Here is a 27,868-nt window from a genome sequence, read left to right as displayed (position 1 = left end):
CCCAAGACTCGGCCCTTCCTGGACCCGCCTCCTCTCGCCCACACACCCCTACCCCATTCCCTTCCCCAGGTACGACCCTGAGGCCGCTGTGCCTCCAGACAAAGCCAGACCCCACGGGAAGCTCTTTCACGCCTCCAGCCTCCCCTTCCACCCACCCCAGGCTGGACTGATCTTTGCCAGGTTCCCTCTCCCAAGAAATGCAAAGAGGCCAGAGCCAGAGAGTGACTTTAATGTGTCAGGAGCTGGACTGTGAACAAGACGGGGACTCCAAGGCCTCTGGCCCCAAGGGAGGGAAGGAGGATGGCAGTGACCCTCCTCTAAATTAAATGGCACCGGTGGGGACAGCCCGGGTCCCTGGGTACGCAATTCAGGCCCAACTGGCAGGGACATAGGATGTTGGTGGCTCCCTTGGTCTGTGGGAAATGAGTATGAGAGTTGGGGGTCACCAAGGTGCAGGGAAGAAGGGGGTTTAAACTTCTTGGGGAGCAGGAACAGGAGCACAAGTGATGGTGGGGCAGACCTGGGACCTGTCAGCTCTACAGCTTCTAACTTCATGACCTTAGGCAACTTAATGACCTTCTTTGTCTCAGTTTCCTCATCTATCAAAGGGGCTAACAATAGTAATCCACCTCCTAGGGTTATTAAGAGGGTCAAATGAAATAAATTAGATCAAGTGCCCACAACGAAAGGACCCTCTGGCCACTTCAGCTATAGAGTCAGGCCAGGGCGGGGCCTGGCTGCTTCCTAAGCGCACTGGCAGCTCCCAGACAGGGACTTGGAGGCAGGTCCATCCTCCCTAGAAGGGTCTGGGCCCAGGACCAGAGGAGAGAAGACGCACCATGAACCTGCTCCCCGCGTTTCCACCAGCTAATAACAAGCGTGCTGAGCTGAGCGCTGTGCCAGGACCGCATACCCTTTCCAACAACCTGATGGCATAGGTACTTTAACTCCATTTTACAGATGAGGAAACTAAGGCTCAGAGAACAGAAGTGACCTGTCTGAGGCCACAAAGACAGGGGGTGGAAAGCCAGGAGTTACACTCAGGTCCAACTCCAAAGCTGCGGTCCCACCACTACAGAGCCTGGCTTCTCTCTAGAAGTGAGGTCGTTGAGGCCGGGAGGTGGGGATTGCGAGGGAGAAGGTCTTTTCCCACCCACTTTGCCTCAGCGACGTTAGGATAGAGATATTCATTCTTTCAACAAACATTTGTTGAGCACCTGCTACGCGCAGGCACTAAGCTGAGGGGTAGGGGGTTCAGAGGCGAACATGCCGCAGTCCTGCCCTTGGGGTGCTCCAAGCAGACAGAAGGCACGGCCAGCCAGGGACCTCCGTGCTGGCTGAGGGCGCGGGCCAAGGATGTGGGAATTCCAAGGGGAGAAGGCTTGTCAGAGGGAGTGGCTGGCACTGCAGGATGAGTAGGAGTTTGCCAGGTAGAGAAGGAAGAGGGGCGCCCCAGCAGAGGGTGAACAAGCAGGAGCCAGGAGGGCTGCCCCAGCCCAGGGCCTCACCTGGGGCAAGCAGGCCATGTTTATTCTGGTCCTGGGGGCACAGAAGGCGCCTCCGTGGTCCAGGTCCATGCGGCAGCAGAGGCTGAAGCACTCAGAGTGGTGGGAGCAGGAAGCTCCGTTCATCTGTGGGGACAGCCCTGAGTCACCAGCCCTCTGGGGGGGGGGGGGTCTGCACTGCCAAGGCCCCAGGGGTGGAAGAAAGAAGCCAAGACGTGGCCACTCCCAGGTACCTCCCCACTGCAAGCCCCCTTCCCCTCCCCCAGCAACACTCAGGGGAGCAGGGGAGAGGACGAGGGGGGACCTAGTGTCCCCCCTGCCTCCCTCTCCTTTCCTGTGCTGGGGGAGGGGCAAACAGTGCGGGCAGGAGGGAGGGGGGAGAAAGATGGAAAGGGGAAGGAGGCGTCATCGTGCCTGGAGGCGGGGGACGGGAGGAGAAACCTGAGCAGGCAGGTGAGCTGTGGCTGGGCCCGGGCTGGGCGCCCGGAGCGGCTGCGGGGGGGGGGGGGGGGCCAGGCCCACTTTCGCCTCCAGAGCCACCAGGGAGGTGAAGCGGGGCTCTGACGTCCGTCGGGGACGCGTCGAGCTCCCAGCCTGGGGACAAAGCCCCGCTCCGGGGCGGCTCCCACCCCACCTGCCGCTTCCCCCCGGGGGGCTGCCGCCTGCGCCCCGCCCTGGGCTCGGCGCCTCCCGCCGAGCGCCCCCGGCTCACCTTCGAAAGGCCTCTTCCAAACGGCGGGAAGGCGCCCCAGCAGGGCAGCAGCACCCCCGCGAGGAGCGCCAGCGCGGGGGCCATCGCCTCGGGCTGCAGGGGCTCGGGCGCGGAGCGGCCGCCTGCCCCGGGCACGTGACCCGGCGCCGGGCGCCCCCTGCTGGCCGGGCGGGTGAGGGCGTTAATGGTCACGGGCGCCGCCGCGGGGGCAGGCGCAGCGCGAGTCCTGGGGCGCTGGGGGGGGCAAGGAGACCCTGATCCAAGCCCCGGACAGGCCGGGCTTCGCGGATTCAGGGGCTCCCTATATATATGACTTCCTAGAAATATATATGTATAGTGTGCGTGTGTGCATATATAATATATATATATATATATATAAAGCTGTAAAATGAAGCGTTATTTTGAAAAATTATGCAAAACTTACATGTTGAAATGAAAATCGCTTCCTTCTTGATTCTCCGACCCTCCTCCGCCCCTCCTCTGCAGGGCTGCACCAAACTGCCCCACCCCTTACCTTTGGATAAACCAGCGCCAGCTAGGGGTCCCTCTACCCTGTCCAGGCCCCGTCCTGCCAGCTGTAAGAATCTGCAAGACAAGATGACCTCTTCCAGTCCCGATGAGTCGATTAGTTGTCTAAGAATTTATCTGTGAAGTTTGGGGGCAAAACGGAGGGGAGGAGAGAGGAAACTCAGAAGGGAGAGCACCCGGGGCAATGGGTGGAGCTGGGGGAGGCAGGCCTTCCTCACTGTTCCCCCAGATGCAGCTCCCACCTCACCCACCTTTGCCTGCTTCTGCATTTGAAAATGTGCTCTTGAGAAAAGATCTGAAGAGCTCTGTCTTTTCCAACCTGTAGCTTATTTCAAGAACTTCCCCCCGCCCCCCCCCAAAAAAAACCACATCAGTACAGTGGGTCGGTAGAGGCCACAGCTCATGTGGCCAGTGACTACCCACAATATGAGTTGGGAGGTGTTGGAGGGCAAAAGCTGGGCCCACTTTTCTGGCCTTCAGGTCCAGGATGGTGCCAGCCCCGACCCATGCCCACTAGCCCTAAGTACTGTGAGGGCAGAGGCCCCTCACTTGCCTCTGTGCCTAGTAGCTCATGGGTGGTCACTACTCAACTGTCCAATGAGTGGAATGCTCAGGCCCACTGAGACTACCTTGGACACCACTGGGGGTGAAGCAGAGGGCAGGTTTCCTTGGCCCAGTCCCTGGCAGTCCCTCTGGGCCTGGAATTCAGGTCCCTGAGGGCAGGACCCATAGCCCTGGGCCTGCCGAGTACTTATCAAGTCAGCTAAATGAAAGTTATTTTCCAGGCCCCAAGCTGGTTCCAGCAGGGACAGTCCACCGGGGTATAGGAGACAGGTCAGGGGACCCACCCCTGGTACACCCCCCCCCCCACATACCACCATCACTCATTAGGAGGAAGGGCCCTGGGCTTCCTTCAACCTCTTAGCATCTCTAGGAGGCAAGACATCCCAATGGTTAGGTTACCCGCTCAGAAAGGTTGGACTGGTCCCACATTCACTAGCTGAATGACTAAGGAAGGTTCTAACATCTCTCAGCCTCAGCTTCCCTGCCTGTAAAAGGGGAAGGTTGTTGAGAGGGTTAAATGAGTTAATTGGGTAGAGTGCTTGGCAGAGAGCCTGACAAACAAAACAATCTCAAAACAATGGTGCTACTTTTATTATTATTAACAATGGTGATTCTGGAAGGAAGGCAGCACTGGGCATGAGGCCAAGGAGGTTAGAGGATGCCCCGGGGACCAGCTGCCACCTAGGCGTCCACCGGCAGTTGAACAGCTTCACCTCCTTGCCCTGGGTCCTGCCTCACCTCTCTCAATTGCTCCAAGCCCCCTGCTGAAACCCCATCTTGCCTGGCATGTTGCCCCTGCCTGCCTGTTTGTTCCCCACCTTCACCCACAGTCTGCGCCAGTAAACTGCTCTCCACACCCTGTCCTGCAGCCCACGGGTCCAAGCTCCAGGCCTCCACTCCCTTCTTCCCAGGTAACTCAGCCACCTCTTCTTGGTCCCCCAATCTGAACTGATCTTGAGCCTCCTGTTGGGATGTCAAGACATCTCCCCGGGGTGTTTACTGTCCTGGCACTGGGGCCTCCTTTCCAGCTCCCAGAGGCCCAGCCCACCCAGTACTTCCAAAAGGCCCAGGGTTCTGCCAACCTGAGTAATGAGGTACCATGGCAAACAGAACCTCGGCGGGTGGAGGGTGGCAGAGGGAGGGGCGTCAGCGGCTGGCCCAGCCCCTGCTCTGCAGAGAAGGCCCCCCAGCTTGGCCTGTCTCCAGAGCCCCAGAGGCCCAGACCTGGACCTGGCAGTCAAGCATCAAGGCAGGAAGGAGGGCTTTGAGCAGCTCTGTCTTGATGGGGGGTGCTATTGACTGAATTGTGCCCCCCAAATCCATGTGGAAGCCTCCCCCCAGTGCGGTGATGTTTGGAGATGGGCCTTTGGGAGGTGTCTCTTTCCCTCTGCCCTGGGAGCACACAGGGAGAAGGCAGCTATCTGCAAGTCAGAAAGAGCTCTCACCCAACCCTGACGTGCGGACTCCCTGATCTTGCACTTCCAGCTCCCAGGACTGTGAAGAAGAAATGTCTGTCACTTAGGCCACCCAGGCTGTGGAAAATGTCATGGCAGCTGAACTGACTAATAGAGGGGCTTAGGTCTCTTCTTTAAGAAAAACAGCCCCACTGTGCTCGGAGGGTTTTTGTCCATTGCCTCAATTAGCCCTTCCTGTGGCAGGCAGGGTAATTAATACTAACTGTCACCACTGAGCACTCCTCACATTTTGGTGGCTTGGCACAAAAATGCCTTCTTTGCCACCCATGTGGAGTCTGATGTGGGACCGGAGACCTTTCTTCCAGGGGCAGCCACGCCATCCGGGAGACGCCTCTGGGTCACTGTGGAAGATGGAAGAGCGAGAGGGAGGAAGCACGTGGACACTTGGAAGCCTCAGGCAGGTGTGACACAGGCCGCCTCCACTCAGACCACCAGCCAGAACTAGCCACGGGACCTTGCCCTTCTGCAAGGGAGGCTGGGAAATTGAGGGAATCCAGGAATATTTCGTGTATTCTATTGTTTCTGCTGCATAACTCATATCCCCCGTTTTATCGACGAGGAACCCGAAGGGACAAGGTTGAGTAGCCGGCCTGAATAGCACAGTTACGTTGCAGAGCCAGATGTAAGTCCCAGGGCATGCTCGCTACTGAGCCTAAGCTCTTCCACTCCCTACACTGCCTCGGGTGGCCAGAGGCTTTGTCCCCAGCAAAGCAACTCCTCTCATCACTGTGTCTTCTCCCTCCGGTAGTCACAGCCTGAAACTCTCTTCAACCCTGGGCCTGCTGCTTTGGCCAGCTGGTTAGCCACCTGTGAAGTTCACTGTGTCTCCCACCTCCACTGTGAACTGGTGAGGAGCCCCAGCGGGTAATGATTCGTTGGACAGAGTTGCACCCTCCCTGAGGTATTGGCCCTGCCACTGTGAGTGGGAGATAACGGGAAGACACTGTTGACTGCTAGGTAAAGGGGAAGGTTTGGAGGCAAAGGCCAGCAACTATGTGTCCCGATTGGCAGGTTGGGGTCCTTGATCTGGGAAGTTTATTAAAGACCTTGGGGTGGGGGGTGGAGTCCTTGAAATTCTAGGCAAAATATTTTGTGTGGGGCTTTAACAAATTATTTTTGACAGAGAACTGCAAAAGTTCCTCAAGACTGGTTCAGAATCTTCATTTTAAGGTGAGGGAAATGAGGCCCAGAGAAGGAAGGGCCCTCCCCAAGTGATGCAGCACAGCCAGGCTGAGACCTCAGGCTCCTGACTCCAAGTCCTGGGCTCTTCCTCCTGTACCAATGGCCTGTCTCCCAAGCCCAGCTGGCGCTGACACGAGCATAGGTCCAGGACACCTCTGCACTGTGAGGGGGGTGGGAGCAGATCACCAGGGTCTCTGGGGCCAGTGGGGTGGTCACTGAGCCTCTTGACCTGTGAATGTGGCCACAGTTCTGCCCATTGGTCAGGGCCCAAATCTGGCCACCCCAATCCTTAATGAGGAGAGTGGGGGGCAGGTCAGGTAGAGGAGCCCCTCACTGGTAGACCTATGTCACCCCCTCATTCCCTGTCCTTTCACCTTCCCTCCTCTGACATTCTCCAGTGTCTCTTTTTCTTTCCTGCATCTTACTGGTGGTTTCCATGACAATGCAGGGGTTTTTGGTTAAAGATAAATGTATTTAACTTAGAGAATGATTCTTTGTTCTGAAACTGCATCCTCTCCACTTTTGGGGTGTTCGGTGTGTTTTTATGAAACAATGCCAATAACACATTGGTTGTTTTGTGTGGTTTCCATGTCACTGCTTGGTTGGTATGTACGTTGTTAAATATATATACATAAATTCCATCAGTTCCCCAAAGTTCTTTTTTAATATATTTTTTTAATTGATTTCAGAGAGAGGAAGGGAGAGGGAGAGAGAGAAACATCGATGAGAGAGAAACATTGGTCGGCTGCCTCCTGCTCGCCCCTGACTGGGGATGGAGCCTGCAACCCGGGCATGTGCCCTGACCGGGAATCGAACCGGCGACCTCCTGGTTCATGGGTCAATGCTCAACCACTGAGACACAGCAGCCGAGCCCCAGAAGTTTTCGAAAGTTTTCTAGGTCTGCGATATCCACAGTACAATTCTTGCGACAGTGACCTGGTGGAGATCGTGTCACTCGGTGCATTCCTGAAGGAACCCTAACGGTGACCTGGGGAGTGATGGCATGTGGGGGACCCGGGAGAATGTGAGGTGTGGAGACGCGCAGCAAAGGCTTCCTGGGGGAGAAGACCTGGGTGGGAACTGTTTGCGGTGACCCAGGCTCTACGGAGCGTGCCCGACAGCCCCGATGCCAGCAGGAGAGGCCCTTTTGCGCAGCTCAAAGGGGACCTAGGGCTGGGCAGCCGGGAGTGCAGGCCTCGCAAGCAGGGCCCAGAGAGCAGAGGTCTGGAGCTGAGGACGAGCAGAGCGCAGGAGAGCCGGCGGGGACAGGCTGTCTGCTCGCAGGGATGCAGGGCGAGTGCGCGGTCTGTGCTCCAGCAGCTGGGGGACCCCGAGAGTAACCCCCACGAGGTGGCTCTTCAGTGGACATCGGGCTGGTGGAGGCAGTGCCAGGGTTAGGACCAGGGCTGGGGCCACCCGGGCCTAGCCTGGGAGCTGGGGGGTGACCTGCCCAGCTCTGTCTAGGGGGATGGGAGGGCCTCCTGAGAGAGGGAAGGTCCCAGCATGACTGATGGAGGGCAACACACGCCCAACCTCGGGTCTCTCCCCCCCCCACACACACACACACACGGGGCCGGGCTCGGAACACATTGCTCTCACCTTATTTCTTCCCGGGACAGGCTGAGCCTGGGGGGGGCTGGTCAGCTCAGCTGAGCGGAAAGGCCTGGAGAGGGCAGAGCTAACCGGCCGGCAGCCTCCGCAGCCCTGGCCAGGCCTCAGCCCCTGGGGCTTCTGCCTGGAGGACAGAAGTGGACAGTCAGACCTGGTGGCCATTGCCCTCCGCCCACGGAACTGGACTGAGCTCCTCGGAGGGGCAGGGAGGGCGCCTACCACCTCTGTGTTCAGGTGAAATGCTCATGCAGGAGACAGTCCCCAGAGGCTCCATGCAGCTTTGGGGCACAGCAAAGGGGCGCCCCAGCCTGGCTCCCTGCCCACACTGCCTGAGTGCAGGGTGCGTGCATAGACCCAGTGACACCAGGCCACCCGACTCTCTTCTCCCCCTCAGTAACTTTCTGAGCCACCCTAGTCCTCGGTCACTTTGGCAACGAGGGCCCCTTGCCCACCTCAAGGAGCCATGAGGTAATCACGACTCCTTTAGCTGCAAGTGAAAGAAACAAATGAACTTATTTTAAAAATAAAAACGGAAGAAACAATTCTGGGCCAGTAGCTATGCGAGGCTGGCGTCAGGGGCCCAGACACAGTGCCGATGGCAGATGCCTTTCTCCTTGGCTCCAGCCTTCGCTCTGGCCTCATTTCCTGCCTCTGTGGACAGTGCGAGCGGGAGGGCAAAGCCTTATAAAGCCCCAGCACCTCCCTTCAGCACCCACATACAAAATCCTGGGAAACTTGCGCCAACTTGGGCCAATCATGTGGCCAGGAGGGCCAGGGACTGGTACTAGCAGAACCTCGTGGAGCTCGGGCAGAGCAGGCTCCCGAAGGCAGGGGAGATGGGGGATCTCTGGCTCCTCATGGGAGCGGATGCCAGCAGGCAGAAGCACCGGTGTCTAGAATATCCCAGGCTGCAACACGCTGAGGATTGCTTGATGAGTTATGGACATGGGCCTTTAGCCACGGGCAAAGGAAGGGTCCTCAGAAACCTGCGCCTACTGCCTCCCACCCCCGCCCCCGCAAAAGCCTCATCTATGTTCCATAAGCCAGTGGATTTCAATCACTTTTTTAAATTAAAAAATATAGTTTTTATACTGGCATTCAGACAGCCAGTAGATATTGTTGGCATCCATCCCAATCGGTTGATATCTGTGTCACGGTGGTTGTTGAATATTTGGATTATCACCACTGTAAATACACACCACTGTGTGTACGTGTGTGTGCGTGTAACTAAAGTTTCACAAAACAATACCTACATTACTATATGCGATCTGCTCTGAGATTTTTATTTCTTTTTTACTGATTTTTAGAGAGAGAGAGGAAGGGGGGAGGGAGAAACAGACAGGCAGACATCAATTTGTTGTTCCACTTATTTGTGCATTCATTGCTTTCTTCTTGTATGTGCCCTGATGGGAGATCGAACCCGCAAACTTGGTGCATCCGGATGACGCTCTAACCAACTGAGCAACCGAATTGATTTCACTGCCCACTTATAGTCCATTGATTGCTCTGCCACTGCACTGAGTTCAGCTGTTGTGATGTCCCAGCTCGCTGCAGACATCTTATCTGTCTCCATTTGCCCAGCCAGCCAGCCAGCCATTCAACAAACATTTAGTGATACCTACTCTATGCCAGGCGCTTTATCGTCAGGGTTCATTTGCAGATAACAGACTCCACTGTACCTACTTTAAGCAGAAAGGGATATAGTCCAGATAACTGGGGACTTACAAAGCCATGGAAAGGGCTGGAGCGGACTGAGCCTCCAAGGATGAAATCCAGAAATCAGTGAGGAACGGAGCTGCCGGGAAGCTATTGCCTCTGCCTCCGCCGGGAAGGTGGGGGTCACTGCAACTTGGCTGCAGGACTGCACCTCGGCTGTGATCTCAGGATCAGAAAGCTGCCATCAGGATTCTTGCCCGTGTCTGCTGTATCTGCCCCGGCCTGGAAAATGAATGGCTCCCGCACAAATGCCTCTGTCCCCCTAGCTCCACCCCGGGCAGGCCTTAGGCAGCACATGTGACCAGCACCGTCTAAGCCGCACCCGAGCCCTCAGGGCCGCAGTCTGGTGTTCGGCTTTCCCGCCCTGCCCTTCAGGAAGGCACACCAGGAGGAGGGGAACAGGAGCTGAGCAAGCCACCCACAGCAGCCACCACAGGGACAAACGTCCGCAAGTGGCGTGGGCTACCTGGGAGGGGCGAAGGGAGGCGTCTACCCCCGTCTGAAAACTTCAGTTTTTATAGCTGAAGGTCACTTTGCACGGCAACCTGTGCTCTTTATTCCCACGCTTCCCTTTCATGGCGTGTTGGGGGTTTTAAATAGCATCCCCATTGGTCAGGGTTTTACCCCTCCTGTGGGAATTTGGGGGAGAAGCCCCATGCCTCCTGGCAGGCTCCCTTACCAGCTGCACTGCAGTTAGTACCCGCCCGGCCTGCTCGCTGGAGGGTGAGCTTCCACTCACCTACTCCTTTGTCACTTCTTCCAGCAACAACCAAGAGACAAGGCTCCCTCTGCTCTGTGCCACCGGCAACCTTCACTGAACGAATGCCCTTGAGCAGGAAACGCTCATGCAGAGATTGTCTCCTTTCGGTCACTGGCAGCTGGAACTAACTCATGCGGGTCTAGACTTCCATGGCAGTCAGTCTGTCTTCCTACAAGCAGGTGCTTCACTGACAGAAGAGGATAAATGCCATCTGTGGAGACCAAGGCAAGAGATGTTCCTGGGAAGGACGGGCTTTGGGATGAACTCACCTGCCCTTTCTGAGCCCTCTGATGGACCAGATTCCCTCCCCTTCCTGGCACCCAGCTCTGTGCATACCTGCCAGCTCCTATTTAGGAAGATGCAGGAGCACGCAAAGCTCAATAAATACTATTTGTCCCAAAAATAAGTTATAAAACAAATGAATCACTAATAATGGGATCTCACTTACCCAGACAAGGCTGTAGGATCTACAGATAGGTTTGGCTGCAGTGAAAGAAGCCACAGAATAAATGGCTTGATATAAGACAGTTTATTTCTCTTTCGGGTAGCATTCCAAGCACACACAGTCCAGGGCTGGTAAGACAGCTCCACAGCCTCAGTGGACCTGGCTGCTTTAATTTCATCTTTCTGGCATCTACAACTACAGTCTTCACCAGCACAGTCCAAGATTGCTTACCAGCCTGTTTGTATTTCAGGCACTGGAATGGAAGGTTGGGGAAGAAAGGGCCTGACTCCTCCCTTTAAGGAGTATTTCCATTGCACTGGTCAGCCATAATCACATCGCCATGGCCAGTCCTAGCTGCTAGAAAAGCTGGGAAATGTAGTGTCTATTCTTGGCGGCCATGTACCCAGACAAAAATCAAGCATGGGCCATAACTTAGCAGTCTATGCCGTGTGCCTGCGTGTATGCATGAGTGTGTGGGGGTGCCTGTGTGGGTGGCGGGGGCATGCATGGGTGCGTGTGTGTTGGGGTCCTGCTAGAAACCCTGTAGTGGAGCTTGCAGTCTCTGACTCTCACAGGTCTTCTTTGGGAAATCAGTTACAGGAGTAACTGGCAGTCTGGATAGCCAAATACCATCTACCATAATCCCATCAAAGGGAAACGGATTGGTTTCCCTTCTGGTAAAGTTCAACTGGTTTCCCACCCTGGAAACTCTTCCTTTTCTCTCCTCTTGTCTCTGGAGAATCACTTCTAATGAGTAGAATGTGGTGGAGTGATAATGTTTGATTTCTGAAGTTAGGTCAGAAAAGGCATTACAGCAGCTTTTGCCCTGATCTTTCTTGGGGAAAGCCAGCTGCTCAGTCATGAGGACTCTCAAGCATCCCTATGGAGTCGCCCATATGTAGAGAAACCAAGGCCTCCTACCAACCAGCCACCAACAACTTGCCAGCCACGTAAGTGAGCCATCTTGGAAATGGATCATCCAGCCCCAGGCAAGCCTTCGGATGACTGCAGCCCTGGCCAAAGGCTTGACTGCAGCCACAGCTGAACTGAATCAGAACCACCCAGCCAAGATGCTCCTTAATTCCTGAGAGATAACAAATGCTTATTGGCGTTTTAAATTGCTAAGAGGGAGGGAGCTGGAGGGATATTGCAAGAGGGAAAGGTTCTTGCCTCCTGGTTCTAGTGTGCTTGATTGGTAGCCTCCGGCAGAACAACAGCTCCACCAGTGCCCAGTTTCTGGAGTCACCAGCAACTCCCAGTGGCTATCCGCTTGTTCTGGCACTGCCCCTTAGGGCACTAGTGGAAGCCAAGTGCCTCCCCTTCCTGGAGCTTTTGCAGCCTCTCCAGCCCCCAGCACCAGCTGTGCCTGTGGCCTCTCCAGGTGAGGCTCCTGCAGCGCCCACAGGGTCTTCCACACAGGCCCCGGCAGCACAGGGAGGCCAGCAGCCCCCAGCTAGCACCGCTTCCCTGCTTCCAGTCTTCTGGTGGAGTGCCTTTGTTATCACTCCTCCCCACAAAGAGCTCTCCCTGGCCTCCTAGAGGGCACATTTCCAGCAAGTTCCACTTGCATGACACCACAGTGACTTTTCTGCCATCTGGTGAGCCTCAGGCTGTGTTCTGTGCACAAGGTCTGGGATTCAGCCTTGGCGGGGTGGGCTGGTGTCTCTTCCTTGGGTGTCCTATCCTCAGCCTCGGTCCTGGAGGTAGGGTCTGCTCCCATATCTGTTATTCAGGTACTCTTTAGAGTTCTCCTTACTAACCAATTCCTTGTTACTCCAATCCCCTGCTGTAAAATTTCCCTGTTCAAATTATTGTGTGGTTTCTTTCTCTTGATTGGACCAAAATTGATATACTAACTTAAATTTTTTTTTTCAATTACAGTTCATGTTCAATATTATTTAGTTTTAGGTGTCCAGCATAATAGACATTTATGGAACTTACAAAGTGATCCCCCCAATGTGACTTATACCCACTTGTATAACATTATATATTATACTTATTAACATCATACTTATTACAATAGTATTGTCAATATTCCCTATGCTGTACGCACATCCCTGTAACTGTTCGGTAGCTGCCAATTTGTACTTCTCAGTTCCTCCCCCTTTTCACCCAGCCCCTCAGCCCCCTTCCATCTAGCAACCATCACTTTGTTCTCTGCATCTATGAGTTTCTGTTTTGTTTGTTCATTTGTTTTTCAGATTCCACCTATAAGTGAAATTATATGGTATTTGTCTTTCTCTGTTTATTTCATTAGCATAATACCCTCTAGGTCCATCCATGTTGTCATAAATGGTAAGATTTCATTCTTTTTTATGGCCAAGTAGTATTCTGTTGTATATATGTACCACATCTTCTTTACCCATTCATCTTTTTTTAATTTTTTTAATTTATTGATTTGAGGGAGAGGAAGGGGGGAAGAGAGAGAGAGATTGACTTGTTGTTCCACTTATTAATGCATTCATTGGTTGCTCTTGTATCTAGAGATTGAACCCAGAACCTTGGCATATTGGGACGATGCCCTAACCAACTGAGCTACTGGGCGAGTGCTCCATTGGTCTTTTGATTGGAACATTTAACCCGTTTACGTTTAAAGTCATTATTGATAGGTATGTAGACGTGGCCATTTTGTTGTCTTCTGATTGGTTTTGTCATTCTTTGTTCCTCTCTTCCTCGCTTGCTCTCTTCTCTTGCATGTTGGTGACTTTCCATAGTGTTGTGTTTGGATTCCTTTCTCTTTATTTCTTGTATATCCCTTGTAGATTTTTGGTTACCATGCGTTAGCAGTCTGTTTTAAGTTGATGGTCACTTAAGTTCTAACACAGTCTAAAATCACTACCATTTTTACTCACTCCACGTTTGTTTTTGTCATTATTTCTTGCTTTTTGTGTGTGTTAGTGTGTACCCCTTAATTTACTGCTGGAATCACACATAATCTTCCTACTTCTGCCTATTAACCTTTGTACTAGCGTTAGTGGTGGTTGAGCCATTGCTTTTTATTACGTTTGCCTTTGTCAATGAGAATATTTTTTGCAATATCTTCTTATTCATATTTTTTATTCTTTTATTCTTCTTGAAGAAGTCCCTTCAACATTTCTTGTAATACTGGTTTGGTGGGGATGAACTCCTTCAGATTTTTCTTGTCTGCGCTTGATGAGCTTAGTTTTGTTGTTATTTGTTGCACGGCAACAAAGAACCACTACGCCCTCCCCACCTCACTGCCCGCTGCCAACTCTCCTGTCGTTTCCATCCGCCAGTTGTTACCATGTGCCTACCCAGAGCAGGCTCTGCCTGCAAGGCCCACTGCAAAAAGAACAAATTTGATAAGATTCAAGCTTTTATTTGCCAAATTCCACGAGAGAGTCACATGAGAAGGGCTGCAGGAAGCAGTAAGGGCTGGCGTAGCTGAAGCAAGCTCCAGGCTGCAATAGATGACTTAGCCAGCCCGGTGCAAAGGGGATAGAAGCATGTGGAAGGCAGGGAGAAGTTTGTATCAAAAGCTCAGGCAAGACTAGTTCACTCCGGCTTGGCTGGAGACGAGCCTTGACATGGTAGGCTAGTGGCCGACTAGATGACCAGATTGTGAAGGGCCGTAAATGCAAAGCTAATTCATTTGCAGCTACCAGATAAACAGAGTCCAGGGACCACACCTCTGAGAACAAAGCTCCTCTTGCTTTGGCTGGAAGCACATTTATACTTTCCAGGTCATGTGACTTAGCTTTGGGGCTGAGAAACAGTTCACTGTGGCAGTGGGGAACCCCCGAAGGTGTTTGAGGAGATGTGATGTGGGTTCTAAGAGTATCCTGGGCGTAGGGCTGGAGGGGATGGGGACCAGAAGTCGGAACATGACTACCCCAAAGTCCTGATGCCCAGAACAGGGCAGCCGCAGTGGAAACTGGAGAACTGGGTGGATGCGAGATGTTCAGACTGGTTGGTTGGAAGTGGCGGGGAGGAGCAGTTGAAGGTGAGGTCCAGTACCCAGCCGGTGACATGGGAACACAGGGAGCTGGCTGGGGAGTGGGTAGGATGATGTCTGCTTTCGATAAGTTCCATTGGGGTGACTGCATTATATCCAAGGAGCAGGAAGGAGCAGCCTCAGGCCTGAACTGGAGCAAGATGAGGGCTGGTGCTGCAGGTCTGATAGTGACCAGCCACTCAGAGGTGACAAGCCCATCTTCGGAAGACGCTGACAAGGATGTCCTTAGTAGGGACGGGGTCTCTCTGACCAGCCCATCCTCATCAATAACCCTCCACCCACCACACCCCACCCAGCCAAGTGATGAGTCTTGGGTCACGGGACAGTTTTCCTCAAGTAGTTGAGTCCTCAACTGGCCCCTAAACGCCAGAAGCATTGAGGTCTTTCCCAGCTGCCACCGAGCCTGGCTTAGAATCCATGGTCCACTCTCACGGGGCTCAGGCCAAGGAATAGAAAAGTGAAAAGCCCAGGACGAAATGGGTCTAATCCTGTTTCTGCCCCAGACTAGTCATGTGACCTTGAGCAAGTCACTTTCTCTATTTGGGTTTGTTTTCCCTTCAGCAAAATGCCAGGCTTGGCTTCGGACTAGATGGGGGCCTTCAAACCTTGCCTCTGAGGAACACTGGGGTTCCGCAGCTGGGTCAACATGTTCTGCCTCCTGAATCAAGTGGTAGCAGACTGTGAATAGCTCCTATTTTAAGGTTTTCTCCCATAATGCTTTCTTAAACCATTAGCAACCAGTACCAGTACTGTTTGCCAGCAAGGGATCACAGATAACACGATGAATGAACACGGGAAATGCAGTGAATGGGAAAACCTGAGCGGGTGGTCATACTGGTTTGACTTCATTGTTTCTGGAGACTTCATAGTATAGTTTATTTATTTTTTAACATTTCTTTTTCTTTCTTTCTTAATCTGTATTGATTTCAGAGAGAGGAAAGGAGAGGGAGAGAGAAAGAGAAACATCAATGATGAGAATCATTGATCAGCTGCCTCCTGCACACCCCCGAATGGGCATGGAGCCCACAACCCGGGGAACGTGCCCTGACGGGGAATCGAACCACGATCTCCTGGATCCTAGGTCAATGCTCATCCACTGAGCCACGCTGGCCGGGCCATGGTATGGTTTTATATTACATATGCACTCTGGTCCCTGTGGCATTTCAGGGTGCTTTCCAGAGGGCTCTGGAACTCCCTAGTGCCTGTAACCCAAAGAGACCAGAGAAACACGGGACTCAGCGCTCTCCAAGGGCCTTTCCACTGCTAATCTTTCCTTTTCTCAATGAGGACTTCCTAGCTCCTCAGAGCCAATCCTTGATCAATACCCTCTTCAGGCAGAGCATTGTACCTTACAGTCATTAACGCAGATACTCCCCATAGAATGTTCCCAACAGCCTCACAAGATTATACACACACACACACACACATACATATTATTATTTTTTTTTGAGAAACAAAGCCAAGCTTATTTGTTCACTTCTTGCATGTGAAGTGCTCCTCGATGACATCCTTGGCCCAAGACTCTTTGCCATAGACCTTAACCACCACACAACTGCAGCCAAGCACTTTACAGGGCTTTCCCTCTCTGTCGATTTTACAGAGGCCGACCCACTCCCCTAGCTTCTTGTCAACCTTAATTAGGTGCATTTGGCGTTCGGCACAAAGCCCCCACCAACCTGACATACACAGGCCCATCACAGTTGGATCCAAGCACACAAAGGTGGGCTTGGCGTCCGCCCAAGGCTTTGGCAGCTTCACCAGTTCAGCTTGGCCATGGTGGGCAAGGGTCCCAGCACCTCTCCTAAAGCAGTGGGAACACCCCAAGCAGCAATGCGGTAGGTTACGCGTGGAGCCGAACCTTGCACGCACCCACGCCTCTGCCTCCACCACCTCCTCGGGGGCAAGGGAAGAGACTATATTCATTTTTACAGATGTGGGGACTGAGGCTCCAATAGGGTAAATGGCCTGCCCAATGTCACCCACCTAGTGACAGAGCTGGGACTTGAACCTGAGAGTCTGACTCCAGAGTGCTCCCTCTTCCCCGGTATGCCTGCAGGTCTGTGTCACCAAATATTGCCAGTGCTCCTTTGGACACATGGTGAGACTCATCTCCCCTGGCCCCTGTGGCCAGTGAAATGTGAGCAGACGTGCTGAGTGTCATTTCTGGTGGAGCTTTTAAGAGCCAGCGATCACTGCCACGTTTCCTTTGCCTTCTCTAGGAGTTGCAGAAACACATGAGGAGCCTCCCTCAGCCTGGGTCCCTGAGAGATGCTATGAAACAGACGCCTGCCCTTCGACTGGCCCCTGTCCCTGCCCCTGCCCCTGTCCCCCAACACGCACCCATGGCACAGTATGTGAACAAGAAATAACCTTGATCATGTTTAAGTTGCTAAAACCTGGAGGTCGTTTGTTACTGTGGCACAGCCTAGCCCATGCTGAGTAATCCAACGTTATACCATCTTTTGCTGATTATTTTTGGCCTCTGTCCCCAAACCTGCCTTCTCCCTGAAGCTCCCTGCAACTTGGAAGGGAGTCTGCCCCCTAAGCAGGGAAGCGGGGATGTGTTTCGGGAGGCGCATGCTTTGCCCTGCTAGGGTACGGGCTATGCCGGGTGGCACCCCTCCCCAGCCTGGAGGGCCCTGGATAGACGCCGCCCCTCCAGCCTCTCCCCCACACTCATTTGTTGGCTCTCCTTAACTTTATTCCATCTTATCAAAGTAGGAATGACTGGAGTGGCAGGCAGAGGGCCGCCCTATCACGTCCTGGGGGCACTGCAGGCTGACGATGACCTTGCAGGCTTGGATCTGAACCTCCTCCTCGGGGTGGATGACCAGGGCGAGCAGCCGGTCGGCCAGTCGCGACTCGTCGCCAAAGAGCGCCTCGTGCAGGGACTGCTCGTTGTAGTGCCACTTCACGGCCCGGTAGTGCGGCGAGTTGCGGCCCTCGCTCAGCCGCTCGGCAAACACCAGCACCTCGAAGAGCAGGCTCCCGGGATGCGTGGCCTGGAACAGGTTCAGGAAGTTGGGGTGCACCTGCGATGGGATGGAGAGAGATGGGAATGAGACCCAAGGCAAGTCCTGAGGTTCTCCCAGCTCCCTGTTGCCTCGACTCCCCAGGATACCTAATTTCAGGTTCAACTGCATGGAGTTTTTTCAGTTTTCCTTCCATTGTCATTCTCTAACATAAGGACGTTGTGGTCGTAAACCAGGAGTGATTTGGTAATAACACTGATTCCGGGAAATATGTCATGATAAACTTTAAAGTTTAATGCGTGGTTAATTTTTATAAAGTTTTGTGTGCTTGAGAGGAATGTGCATTTACTAATTATAGTGTTCAGAGTACGTCTAATGGCTCAAGCTTGTTGTATTATCCCAGCGAGTATACCCTTAACCAGTTTTAGGTTTTTATCTATTAATTGTTGAAAGAGTAGTTAAAACCTTCCAAATCTTCCACTGCAGTAGTGGATATATCAACTTTTCTTTATAATTATTCAGCTGGGATAAAGAAGAGAATCCTGCCATTTGTGGCAACAGGGATGGATCTTGAGGACATTATGCTAAAGTGAGATGAGCCAGACAGAGAAAGACAAATACTACATGGCATCACTTTTATTTTTATGTGGAATCTAAAAAAAAAAAAAAAAGGAAAGGTCAAACTCATAGAAACAGAGAAAAATGGTTGCCAGGGGTTGGAGGAGGGGGGAATAGGGAGAGGTTGGTACAAACTTTCAGCTATAAGAAGAATAAAGTCTGAGGCTTTAGGTAAAACATGGTGACTATCGTGGATAACACTGTATTATGTCATTGAAATTTGCTAAGAGATTAGAACTGAAATGTCCTCACCACCACTACCACCTCCCAAGAATGATGTGAGGCGATGGGTGGGAATCCTCACAGTGTATACATATATTAAATCGCCACAATGTATACTTTAAATATTCTACCATTTTATCTGTCAATTATACCTCAATAAAACTGAAGAAAGAGAAAATCTGTTTCCTTGTAATTCTGTCAAGTTTTGCCGTCTATATTTTGAGATTATGTTATTAGGTTCATATAAGTTTAGAGTCGCTTTATTCCCCCTGAACCATTAATTGTTACGTAGTGACTTTGTCTATTCCTAATAATGGTCTTTGTTATAAGTAACTTTACCCTAATATTAAAATAACTCCATTGACTTTTGTTCTGTCACCTGTATTCCTCATTCTCGGAGTTTAGAAAACCCCTCAAAGGAGCTGCCCCTCAAGCAAAATGGGTTCTGATTCTTTTGGGAGAACGGAAGAGGGGGTGGTTTTCAATGTATCGAGTGCACAGGCAGGCAGAGGAACAGGACAGTCTTGCCAGGGCCAAGTCTGTCTGGAGAATCCACAATTCTTCCTTTCCCAGTGTCTGAGTCGGCATCAGCCCCTCATCACTTCCTTTCTCACCTGGCAGTTGAGAATATCATAGAGAAAGTCGTTCTTCTGCGCCAGGGAGCTCAGCAGGCGTACGGCTTGTACCTAAATAGAGGAAATAGTAAAGCATGAGAAGGCAGGTGAGTCTGGGCCCGAGCAGAGAAGACACGGGTCTCTTCTCCTCCCTCCAGATGCCGTGCCAGGGCTGGGCAGGAGGGCAGGGCCTGGGCCATGGTCTTGAGGCACCTGTGCCAGGATACAGTCCGACTGAAGAATCTCCATCAAGGCAGGCATCACCCGGCGCAGCTGCGGGTGCACAAAGTCAGGCAGCGGAATGTTGTTGAGCAGCCTGAGGCCTGCGATGTGCAGCTCCGAGTCCCAGGTGGTGGATATCAGTTCCAGGACCTTGATGAAGTGCTCCTGGCGGAGGGGGAAGAGAAGGGTCTGCTTTTATAGGATGATCCCCAACACCACCCCAGCCTCTGCCTTCCCTCTCCCCCGCCCCCACCGGGATGCCTGGGCCGAACCCAATAGACAGAGCCCTCTAACGTGAGCTCTCAACAGTAGCTGACCTAGCTGACCATGCCCACATTCTTGAAATTCTTTCTCCACTTGGCTTCCCTTTTACAGATTTCTTTCCTGGTTCTTCCGCCCAACCCCTCTTCTCTCTCTTCATCGCTCCCCTAGTGATACCACCCAGATTGTCCAGTCCTATCCATACGCTGATGCCTTTCAGGTTGGTTTCAGACCCCTCCTGAACTTGCCATATACTCAGGCGCCAATTTCACCTTTCCCGGGGTGTTTAACAGACCCTCCGAGTCACCGTGCTCCCGGCCCCACGCCCGCTCCGTCTAGCCCCTTCCCCGGCTCAGCGGCCCTTTACGCCCCCTTCCATTCCTCAGGCCAACAATCTGTGGCCTGATTGACCGCTTTCTTTCTCTCACACCCTTTTTCTAACCCTCCAGAAAATCCTGCTGGCTCTGCCTTCAAAATCCATCAACCATCAAGCCGATTCTCGCCACTCGGCTTCTTCCACCCTGTTCCAAGCGACTGTTCCCTAATCTGATTTCTGCAAGAGCCTCCTGTCCCCCTGCTTCCACCCCCACCCCCACCCCCACCGCAGTATCTGTTTCAGAACAACAGACTTGTTAGACATGTCACTCCTCTGCTCACTAGTCCCTAGTTCACTGAGGTTTAGGAAAAGCTAAATTCCTTGCAGTGACTTACAATATGCCTCTCGCCCCCTCTATTTCTTCCGCCTCATCTCCTGTTCTCGCCTTTGCTCCCAGGTTTCCATCACAGTGGCCTCTTAGCTATTCCTGGAACAGGCCAGGGACACTCCTATTTGGGGGCGTTTGCAGAGCCCGTCCCTCTACTTGGAATGCCCTCACTCCCGATGCTCACGGCTCACTCTTACCTCCTCCAGGGCTTGAAGGCTCCTCTGCAGCCTTCCCCGCCTCCTGCGTTAAGACTGCCAACCACCCCCACCTCAGCCTTCCCCATCCCCCCTTTCCCCCCCCCTTAAACTGTCACAGGTGTAACACACTTTTTATTTTTAAACTTTTTATTTTCAAATAATTATAAATTCACAGGAAGCTGTAAAAATAGTACAGAGAGGTCCCTTGTGCTTTTCACCCAGTTTCGCTCAATGTCACCTCTTCCAATAGGCAGAGCATGATATCAAAACTAGAAGTTGGTGTTGGTACAGTGCGTGTGTATAGTTCTAGGTCATTTGATCACGTGTCGATTCAGGTAACCACCACTGCATTGGACAGACTATTCCACCAGACTCGTCCCATCACCACCAAGGTCTCCCTTGTGGGACCCCCTACAGTCACACCCGTCCCCACCAAAACCAGCCCTAACCACTGGCAACCACCAATCTGCTTTTCACTTTATAATTCTGACATTTAGAGAATGTTATAGAAATGGTGTCATACTTTTTGGCCATCTGAGATTTCTTTACTCAGTACAATGCTCTTGAAATCCAGCCAAGTTGTTGCCGGCATCAACAGTTCATTTCCTTTTTATTACTGAGGAGTGTCCCATGGTATGAGTGACCAGTTTGCCTAACTACTTATCTAATGAGACTCATTTTGGTTGTTTTTTTTTTTTACTATTACAGGAAAAGCTTCTATGGACAATTGTATACAGGATTTTGTGCAAATGCAAGTTTTCATTTCTCTAGGATAAACGCCCAGGAGTGCAATCGCTGGTTTGTACGGTTAATGTATAGTTAAATTTTTTAGGAAACTGCCAAACTATTTTCCTGAGTAGCTGTTATACCATTTTACATTTCCATCAGCAGTGTATGAGAGATCCAGTTTCTTGACATGTTTGCCAGCATTTAATGTTGTCACTAATTTGGAGTTTAGATCATGTAACAGGTGTATTGTTATATCTTACTCTGGTCTTAATCTGCATTTCCCCAATGGCTAGTGAAGTTAAACATCTTTTCATGTACTTATCTGCAATTTGTGTATCTTCTTCAGTGAAATTTCTCCATGACTTATGCCCATTTTCTCAATGGATTATATATTTTTTAATGTTTTTATTGATTTTTAGAGAGAGAGGAAGGGAGTGGGAGAGAGAGAGAAACATTGATGAGAGGACCATTGATTGGCTGCCTCCTGCACGGCCCCTACTGGGGATCAAGCCCACAACCCTGACTAAGAATCGAACCAGTGACCTCTTGGTGCACAGGTCAACGCTCAACCACTGAGCCACACTGGCCAGGCTGCATTATGTGTTTTGATATTGAGTTTTGAAAGCTCTTTATATATATAATCTAGGCATGTGTCCTCTGTCAGATATGTGGTTTGCAACTATTTTCCTCCCAGTCTGTAGCTTATCTTTTCAACAGGGTCTCTCATAAAGCAAATGTTTTTAATTTTGATAAAGTCCGATTTATCAATTTTTCTTCTATAGATCATGCTTCTGGTGTCATTTCTCCACTCTTCATCAAGCCCTAACCTAAAGATTTTCTCTTTGGAAACTGCAGCACCACCCAGTGCCAGCCTCCTGAGCAGCCTTCCTGGTTCTATTTTCCTCCATAGCGCTTCACTGCATATTTTGGTCATTTGTGCACTGCCTGCCTTGCCCTGCTAGAGCAGGAGCTCCACTGCTACGGGGCTCTTTCCTGCTCTGTTCGCTGCTGTATCTCCAGTGCCTAGCACAGGGTCTTGGTGCAAAGTGCTCAATAGATATTTGTTGAATGAATAAAGGGCTCTTGGCTTCTGAGCTCCAAGATGCTTGGACCAAGAGGTATTACCCAAGACAGGTAACCTCACAGGCTCTACCTTTGTGAGCCACATAAGAGGGAGACAAGAATACGGGAGTGAAGACTATAGCATTCCCACTAGAAGCCTGCTCCTCCCTGCCCCCACCCCTCACTGTCTGCTAAGACCTGAAGGACAGGTAGGAGTTAGCAAGTCTAGGATGGGGTTTCAGGCAGAGAAAACAGCAGGTGCAAAGGCCAGGGGGTGGGAGAGCATGAAACATACAGTGTGACTGGCTGGAGTTGGGGCAAGGAGGTAGAGCGCCTCAAGGAAGGCCACGCAGGAGGGTGATGGGTTCAGATCCCTCTGGAGAGGGTGGTCTGACTTGGGGAATGGGGACGAGCCCCATTTTGGATGTGTTGGGTTAGGGGGCCACTAGGCTGTCTATATGGAGCAGCTGGCCACAGGTCTGGAGGCCAGGGGAGCACCACGCTGCAGACAGAGATGCAGGAGAGCACATCTAGACGGCAACTGAGGCCAGGGAAGTGGCTGCTTTCACTGGGGGAGAGGAGAACAGGGTTCAGGTCCCCAGGATACAAACCCTGGGGGAAAGAAGGAACAGTGATGCCCAGGGGCCTGTGAGGAATTCAGCTCCCCTGTTGAACTGGACTCTGGGCATGGGGCCCTGAAATCTTCGTTTTTAACCAGTTCTCTGGGCAATTCTGGCAAGCTCAAGCATCGCAGCCTTTGGGGAACTGAGAGGGCTGAGGGATGGAGGAGAGGCAACAAGAAAGTAAAGACCTAGAGAACTTTTTCTCCCCAAAACGAGTTTGATGCAAAAAAAACAAAATTTAAAGTGTGAAACCCCACAGGCTAGGGAGGAGATACTGCCACGGGAACACGCAAGTGTACACATTGACACAACCCATCTTGAAAAGTGGGGCACACCATTCCCCCCAGCCCCTCTGCTCCTGCACACACACCCTACAGAAAGTTCCCCGTGTCCACAAGGGAGATGTGTCCAAGAATGTTCACAGTGCAAAGTGCAAATGATACCGTTATAATAACCTGGCTATTAAATAACAGGAAAGGAGTAAAGGGGAGACTAGATAACACAGGCATGCCATTCACACAGCTTTGCCAGAAAGCTGCGGTTTAAACGCATGTAAGATCTGGGTGACAGGGAAGACGCTTCTCTGTCTCTCACACCTGGGAACAGGTCACTGGCCAGAGCAGGCATGGCCACTGCAAGGGCATGGAATCTGAGATACTTGAGCTCCTAAGCAAAGGAATTTTGCTCTCTTGGTGCTTGAGTACGACCTGGCTTGTGGACTCCCACACTCTGCATTCACCCACGTGGCTCATGGTCCTGTGGGACCCACACCATGGACTGATGGGCTGGATCTAGCCTGATGCTCTGCCAAACTCAGCTCCACCATGGAATGGAAACTCTGGACCCTGGCTTTGCTTCTAGCTCTCCTGAAGTCCCAGCCACATATTTTCCAGGACTGGTTTAAGGACAATAGGACTTTGCAAGCCGAGAAATATAACTTCACGCAAATAAAAAGCATTCTTTTTCCCGTGCCATCTTAGAAAATGCCTTTTCTGAAGATGTCGCAAGAACCCCACTCCCACTAGCAACGGAGGGATTCCACCCACCCAGCCCTCCAGCAACACAGCTCAAATGTCTACCTGTGGGCAAGTGGATAAATAAAACTGCAGTGGAAAGGAAAGGAACGGAGCTATCCACATCAACGCCGAGGGGCAAAGGCAAAGCACACAATACCAACTGCATACTTCCACACACGTGAAGCTTAACAACATTCCAGACTGTATTTTACCCATTCATTTATTGTCTGTCTCGCCTGCTACAACATAAGATGATCCATGTAGACATGGTAAAACTACAAAGAAATCAAGGACTTGATTACCAAAATGCAGGGAAATGACTGCCTCTGGCGGGGGACGAGGCTGGGGTGGGGGAGGGCTGAATGACCTATTGGTCACCGTCTGGCTCTTAGCTGGGGTTCTGGTGAGGTACGTTTTGTTGTTTGTTTGTTTTTTAAATTTATCTTTATTGATTTCAGAGAGAGGAAAGGAGAGGGAGAGAGAGTGATAGAAACATCAATGATGAGAGTCATTGATCGGCTGCCTCCTGCACGCCCCCGACTGGGGATCGAGCCCGCAACCTGGGCCTGTGCCCTGACCCGGAATCGAACCCCGATCGCCTGGATCCTAGGCCGACGCTCAGCCGCTGAGCCACACCGGCCGGGCTATATGTTTTGTTTTATTGTTAGCCTGTCTACTGTACACATATAAAATGTTTGTAAGTTTTAAATACTTATTTTCCATTGGGGAGAGACAGACCGTTTGTTAGAGAGAAGATTGGAGGACAAGGAAGGTTTTTCAGTTGTGCTTTTAAGATGAGAGGGACTAGAGCGTGCAGAATACAATGGCAAGGGGCCGGAGAGGCCACGCCAGAGAGCTGGCCAGGAGGGAGGCCCTCAAGGATGGGAGGGACCCAGGACAGATGGGGCCCTAGACAGACTAACACTGACCGCAGACGGGGGAAAGCCATGTTTTCATGGCACCAGCAGGATGGGTGCGGAAACAGGCAAGGCTGGGGGCTGGGGGAACTGACGTTTGGTGGGCTATGTTTTCTCTATGCGGTGGCAGTGAAGGCTTCAGGGGTCCAGCCCCCAGCCTCTGACCAGCACAGCAGGGGGAGGGCGGGGGGCGTGTGTTATGATAGTACATCTGGTCTTTGTCCCTGGTTCCAGGCACAAAGCTCCAAAAATCCTCGCCATTTCCTGACTGGAGGGTCTCTGTTATTCACAATGAGCCCCTTTCCACCGCCCCTGGGTTTATGCTAATGAGGTGACTTGTGTTGTACCTCTAGATAGCTTCTGGGTGGGGGCTGGTGCCCAGAAAGACCAAGTCATGATTAGAGGGTTGAGGCTTCTAGTCCCATCCCTGACCTCTAGAGAGAGTGAGTTTAATCTCCGATGGCCGATGATTAATCAATCATGCCTACATAGTGAGACTTCACAAATATCCCCAGATGACAGGGTTCAGAGAACTTCCCGGTTGAACCACTCCAGGTGCTAGGGCGGAGGCGAGCCAAGAGGAGGCATGGAATCTCTGACCCTTCCCCATACTTCACCCTAAGCAACTCTCCCACTTGGCTTCTCCCCAGTTGTATCTTTTACAATAAACCAGTAAGGTAAGTCATGTTTTCTTGAGTTGAGAGAGTCTTTCTAGTGGATTATCAAACCTGAAAAAAGGGGGTCATGGGAACCTCCAAATTTATAGCCGGTCAGTCAAAATTACTGGGACTTGTGACTAGTATCTGAGTTGGGGGCAGTCTGGTGTGACTAAGCCCTTAGCCTGTGGAGCCTGTGCTAACTCCAGGTAGTGTCAGCATTAAATTGTAGGTCACCCAGCTGGTGTCAGAGAGTCAGCTGGTGTCAGAAAGAACCTCAGGGGCTTTCTGCTGTTTGGGGTTCCCAGACACTCCTAGCCCTAGAGCCCTAGTCCAGTTTCATCTTGAGAGTCAAAGGCTTTTAATGACCCTGCTGGGAATCTGACCACCGTCTTCCCCCTTATTTCCAAGGAAAACCCCACTTCTGGGTTATAAACTCAGACCCAAACAAACCTCTGGAACGTGACCACCTATCCTATGCCCTTTAAAGGACCCATGGACTGTGGGCATCCTGTGTACTCGGCCCCATCTCTTGCCCCTGGGCTCACCTGAATTTTGAGCCTGAATTTTCTGATGCCAGAGAAAGCTTTGAGCGTGTTCAGAGCTTGGATTCTGACACTGTTGTCCTTGTCATCCAGCCTAGAGCCCACCAACATGATGTCGTCAGTAGTACAAGCAGAGGCCTAGAGTGCAGGGAGAGACGTCAGAGGCCGAGCGCATGTCCTAGGCCCAGTGCCCCGCCACCCCCCACCCCGCCCCAATGTCACCAAGACCTCTCAGCACCACCCTGACACCCTCCTTCCCCCACCTCCATCATCAGCCAGAGAGACAGGCCCCAGGGGGCAGTCTGGCCAGTGGGGGGGGGGGGCAGGGATCGGCTGCAGCCAGCAGGGGCCAGCGGGCCGGGAGGCACCGGCCTCCTGCTTCCCTGCCCTCACCTCGACCTCCAGCAAGTACACACAGCGCGTGATGCTGTGCAGGATCATGCTCCTGGCGAACTCATCCTGCTTGCACTCCAGAGAGTTGAGAAGCCTCCGGAGCTCACCGGAGTCCCTCCGCTGCCGCTCGCGCTCCATGGCCAGGCCTAGAGAGCCAAGCCAGCCCAGGTTCAGGCTGCCGGCTCAGAAGCGACGAAAGAAGGGAGCGGGGAAGGGGGGAAGGGCCTGGGGACAAAGCTGCCTTGCCTTTTCTGAAGCGTTTTCTCGCTACAGGCAGGACCACCGTGTACAGTTGAACAGGGTGTGGACTGCACCAGGCAAATAGTTTTTAATATTTGCTCTAACAAGTTTCTGGCATTTGCAGTAACACCTAGTATTTCATCATAATTAGTACATGGCAGTGACAGTCCAGCAGATGGCAATGGAGTCTTGCAGAAGGGGTGCCTTTTTCTACTTCCCGCAAAGTTGTCACGTGAACTAGTGGAGGCTCTGGGTATACAGGCCCCCCAATTTTCCCTTGGTGCCAAATCCTCACGCAGTGGATCCTAGAAGCTAGAGTGAATGTAGAACTTAAAGACCTGCCGGGTGAGTCCTGAGGATTCCCTTGAGGTGCTACCCACTACCCAGGCACCCTGAGCTAGGGTGAGTTTAAGGAAGATGGAAAGGGAGGAAGGAGGAACTTGGAGGATTCACCTTTGGTCCCTCCCACACTGGAGGCCTCAGGAGCAGGTGCCTCCAGGGCTGCGCCCTCTCCCCAGGGCCCAGACACTCACGGGCAATGCAGATGGGCGAGCTGCTGCAGAGGGGCGGCTGGCATTTTATGCCAGCCCTGATGGCCTTGTAGAACAGGTAGATGGCCCCAGCGCCTATGGCCAGGCCCACTATACCTTTGCGGATCTCCAGCTGCCCCACAGATGGTTGGGCGCTCCTGCCCATGTCCTCAGCGCCGCCTTGCGCCCAGGTGGGAGCTAGGCCCAAGGCACCGGTAAGGGCCTTCCGGAACCAGAACTCTGGCAGGGCCAGGAACCAGGGTACCAGAATCGGAACCCAGGCAACAAAGGAAACTGGAGAAATGGTGGGACTGAGGGTGGTCGGGAAACAGAGGAGCCAGAGGTGCTTAGAAGGAGAGAAGGTTTCACTTAGAGGCTGTAGGAAATGGAACTCATGACTCTAGGGGAATAAAAAGTCTGGACGGGCAGGATCTTCACATCCCCTTTTCTCTAGGGCAGCCAGGTTGGTGCGACTCCAGCAGGCAGCTCCGGAGGCTGCGTTTCATCCATTAGAGGGCAGCAGAGTACCAACTTCCAGGCTGAGCCTTTGAAAGTTTCTGGGAAGGGTGTCTGGGGTGTGCCCACTGGCAGGCCCAGTTCCCTCACTTCCCTGGCCCTCCAATCTTGGATCTCTTCACCACAGATCCACTGCTGGGCCTCAGGCAATTCTGCAGGCAGGGCCCTCCTGAGCAGAGGGACGCACCTTACAAACTTCTGCAGAGTTTTAAGGCAAATCCATCATCTTCCAGCACCTGCATGTTCTCCTACAGTGTGCGTTTACTTGTGTGACCAAAAGCTCTTGAGGATAGTTGTCTGCATCTCCAACATGCAGCACAGTCCTACACGTAGGAGGTGCTCAAATCATGACTTCTG

General features: G+C 52.3%; 2 protein-coding genes across 2 annotated transcripts; both read right to left on the bottom strand.

Annotated features, from left to right (window-relative positions):
* Positions 1–213: 213 nt before the first annotated feature.
* Positions 214–2,346, bottom strand: CLPSL2 (colipase like 2). Its single transcript, XM_081140181.1, has 3 exons — positions 2,218–2,346; positions 1,509–1,631; positions 214–413 (listed from the first exon to the last, which is right to left on the bottom strand). The coding sequence occupies exons 1-3, from the start codon at positions 2,299–2,301 to the stop codon at positions 318–320; spliced, it is 303 nt and encodes a 100-aa protein (XP_080996307.1). The 5' UTR covers positions 2,302–2,346; the 3' UTR covers positions 214–317.
* A 14,775-nt stretch (positions 2,347–17,121) lies between these two features.
* Positions 17,122–27,493, bottom strand: ARMC12 (armadillo repeat containing 12). Its single transcript, XM_081140640.1, is given in 7 exon segments — positions 17,122–17,506; positions 18,901–18,972; positions 19,114–19,287; positions 25,836–25,970; positions 26,226–26,371; positions 26,919–26,963; positions 26,966–27,493. Coding segments are annotated over 7 exon segments (1,101 nt in total). The 5' UTR covers positions 27,162–27,493; the 3' UTR covers positions 17,122–17,173.
* Between the last annotated feature and the right edge of the window lie 375 nt (positions 27,494–27,868).

This window comes from Miniopterus schreibersii (assembly GCF_964146895.1).
Source record: "Miniopterus schreibersii genome assembly, chromosome: 6".
Taxonomy (NCBI): Eukaryota; Metazoa; Chordata; class Mammalia; order Chiroptera; family Miniopteridae; genus Miniopterus; species Miniopterus schreibersii.
The sequence above is the reverse complement of the archived record's forward strand: the minus strand, read 5'-3'. Positions and strand labels throughout refer to the sequence as shown.

Coding starts and splice junctions, on each gene's coding strand:
- CLPSL2 (XM_081140181.1), bottom strand. CDS start 2,301: ATGGCCCCCGCGCTGGCGCTCCTCGCGGGGGTGCTGCTGCCCTGCTGG. Junction 1,632..2,217: donor TTGGAAGAGGCCTTTCGAAG/GTGAGCCGGGGG, acceptor CTGTCCCCACAG/ATGAACGGAGCTTCCTGCTC. Junction 414..1,508: donor ACATGGCCTGCTTGCCCCAG/GTGAGGCCCTGG, acceptor CATTTCCCACAG/ACCAAGGGAGCCACCAACAT.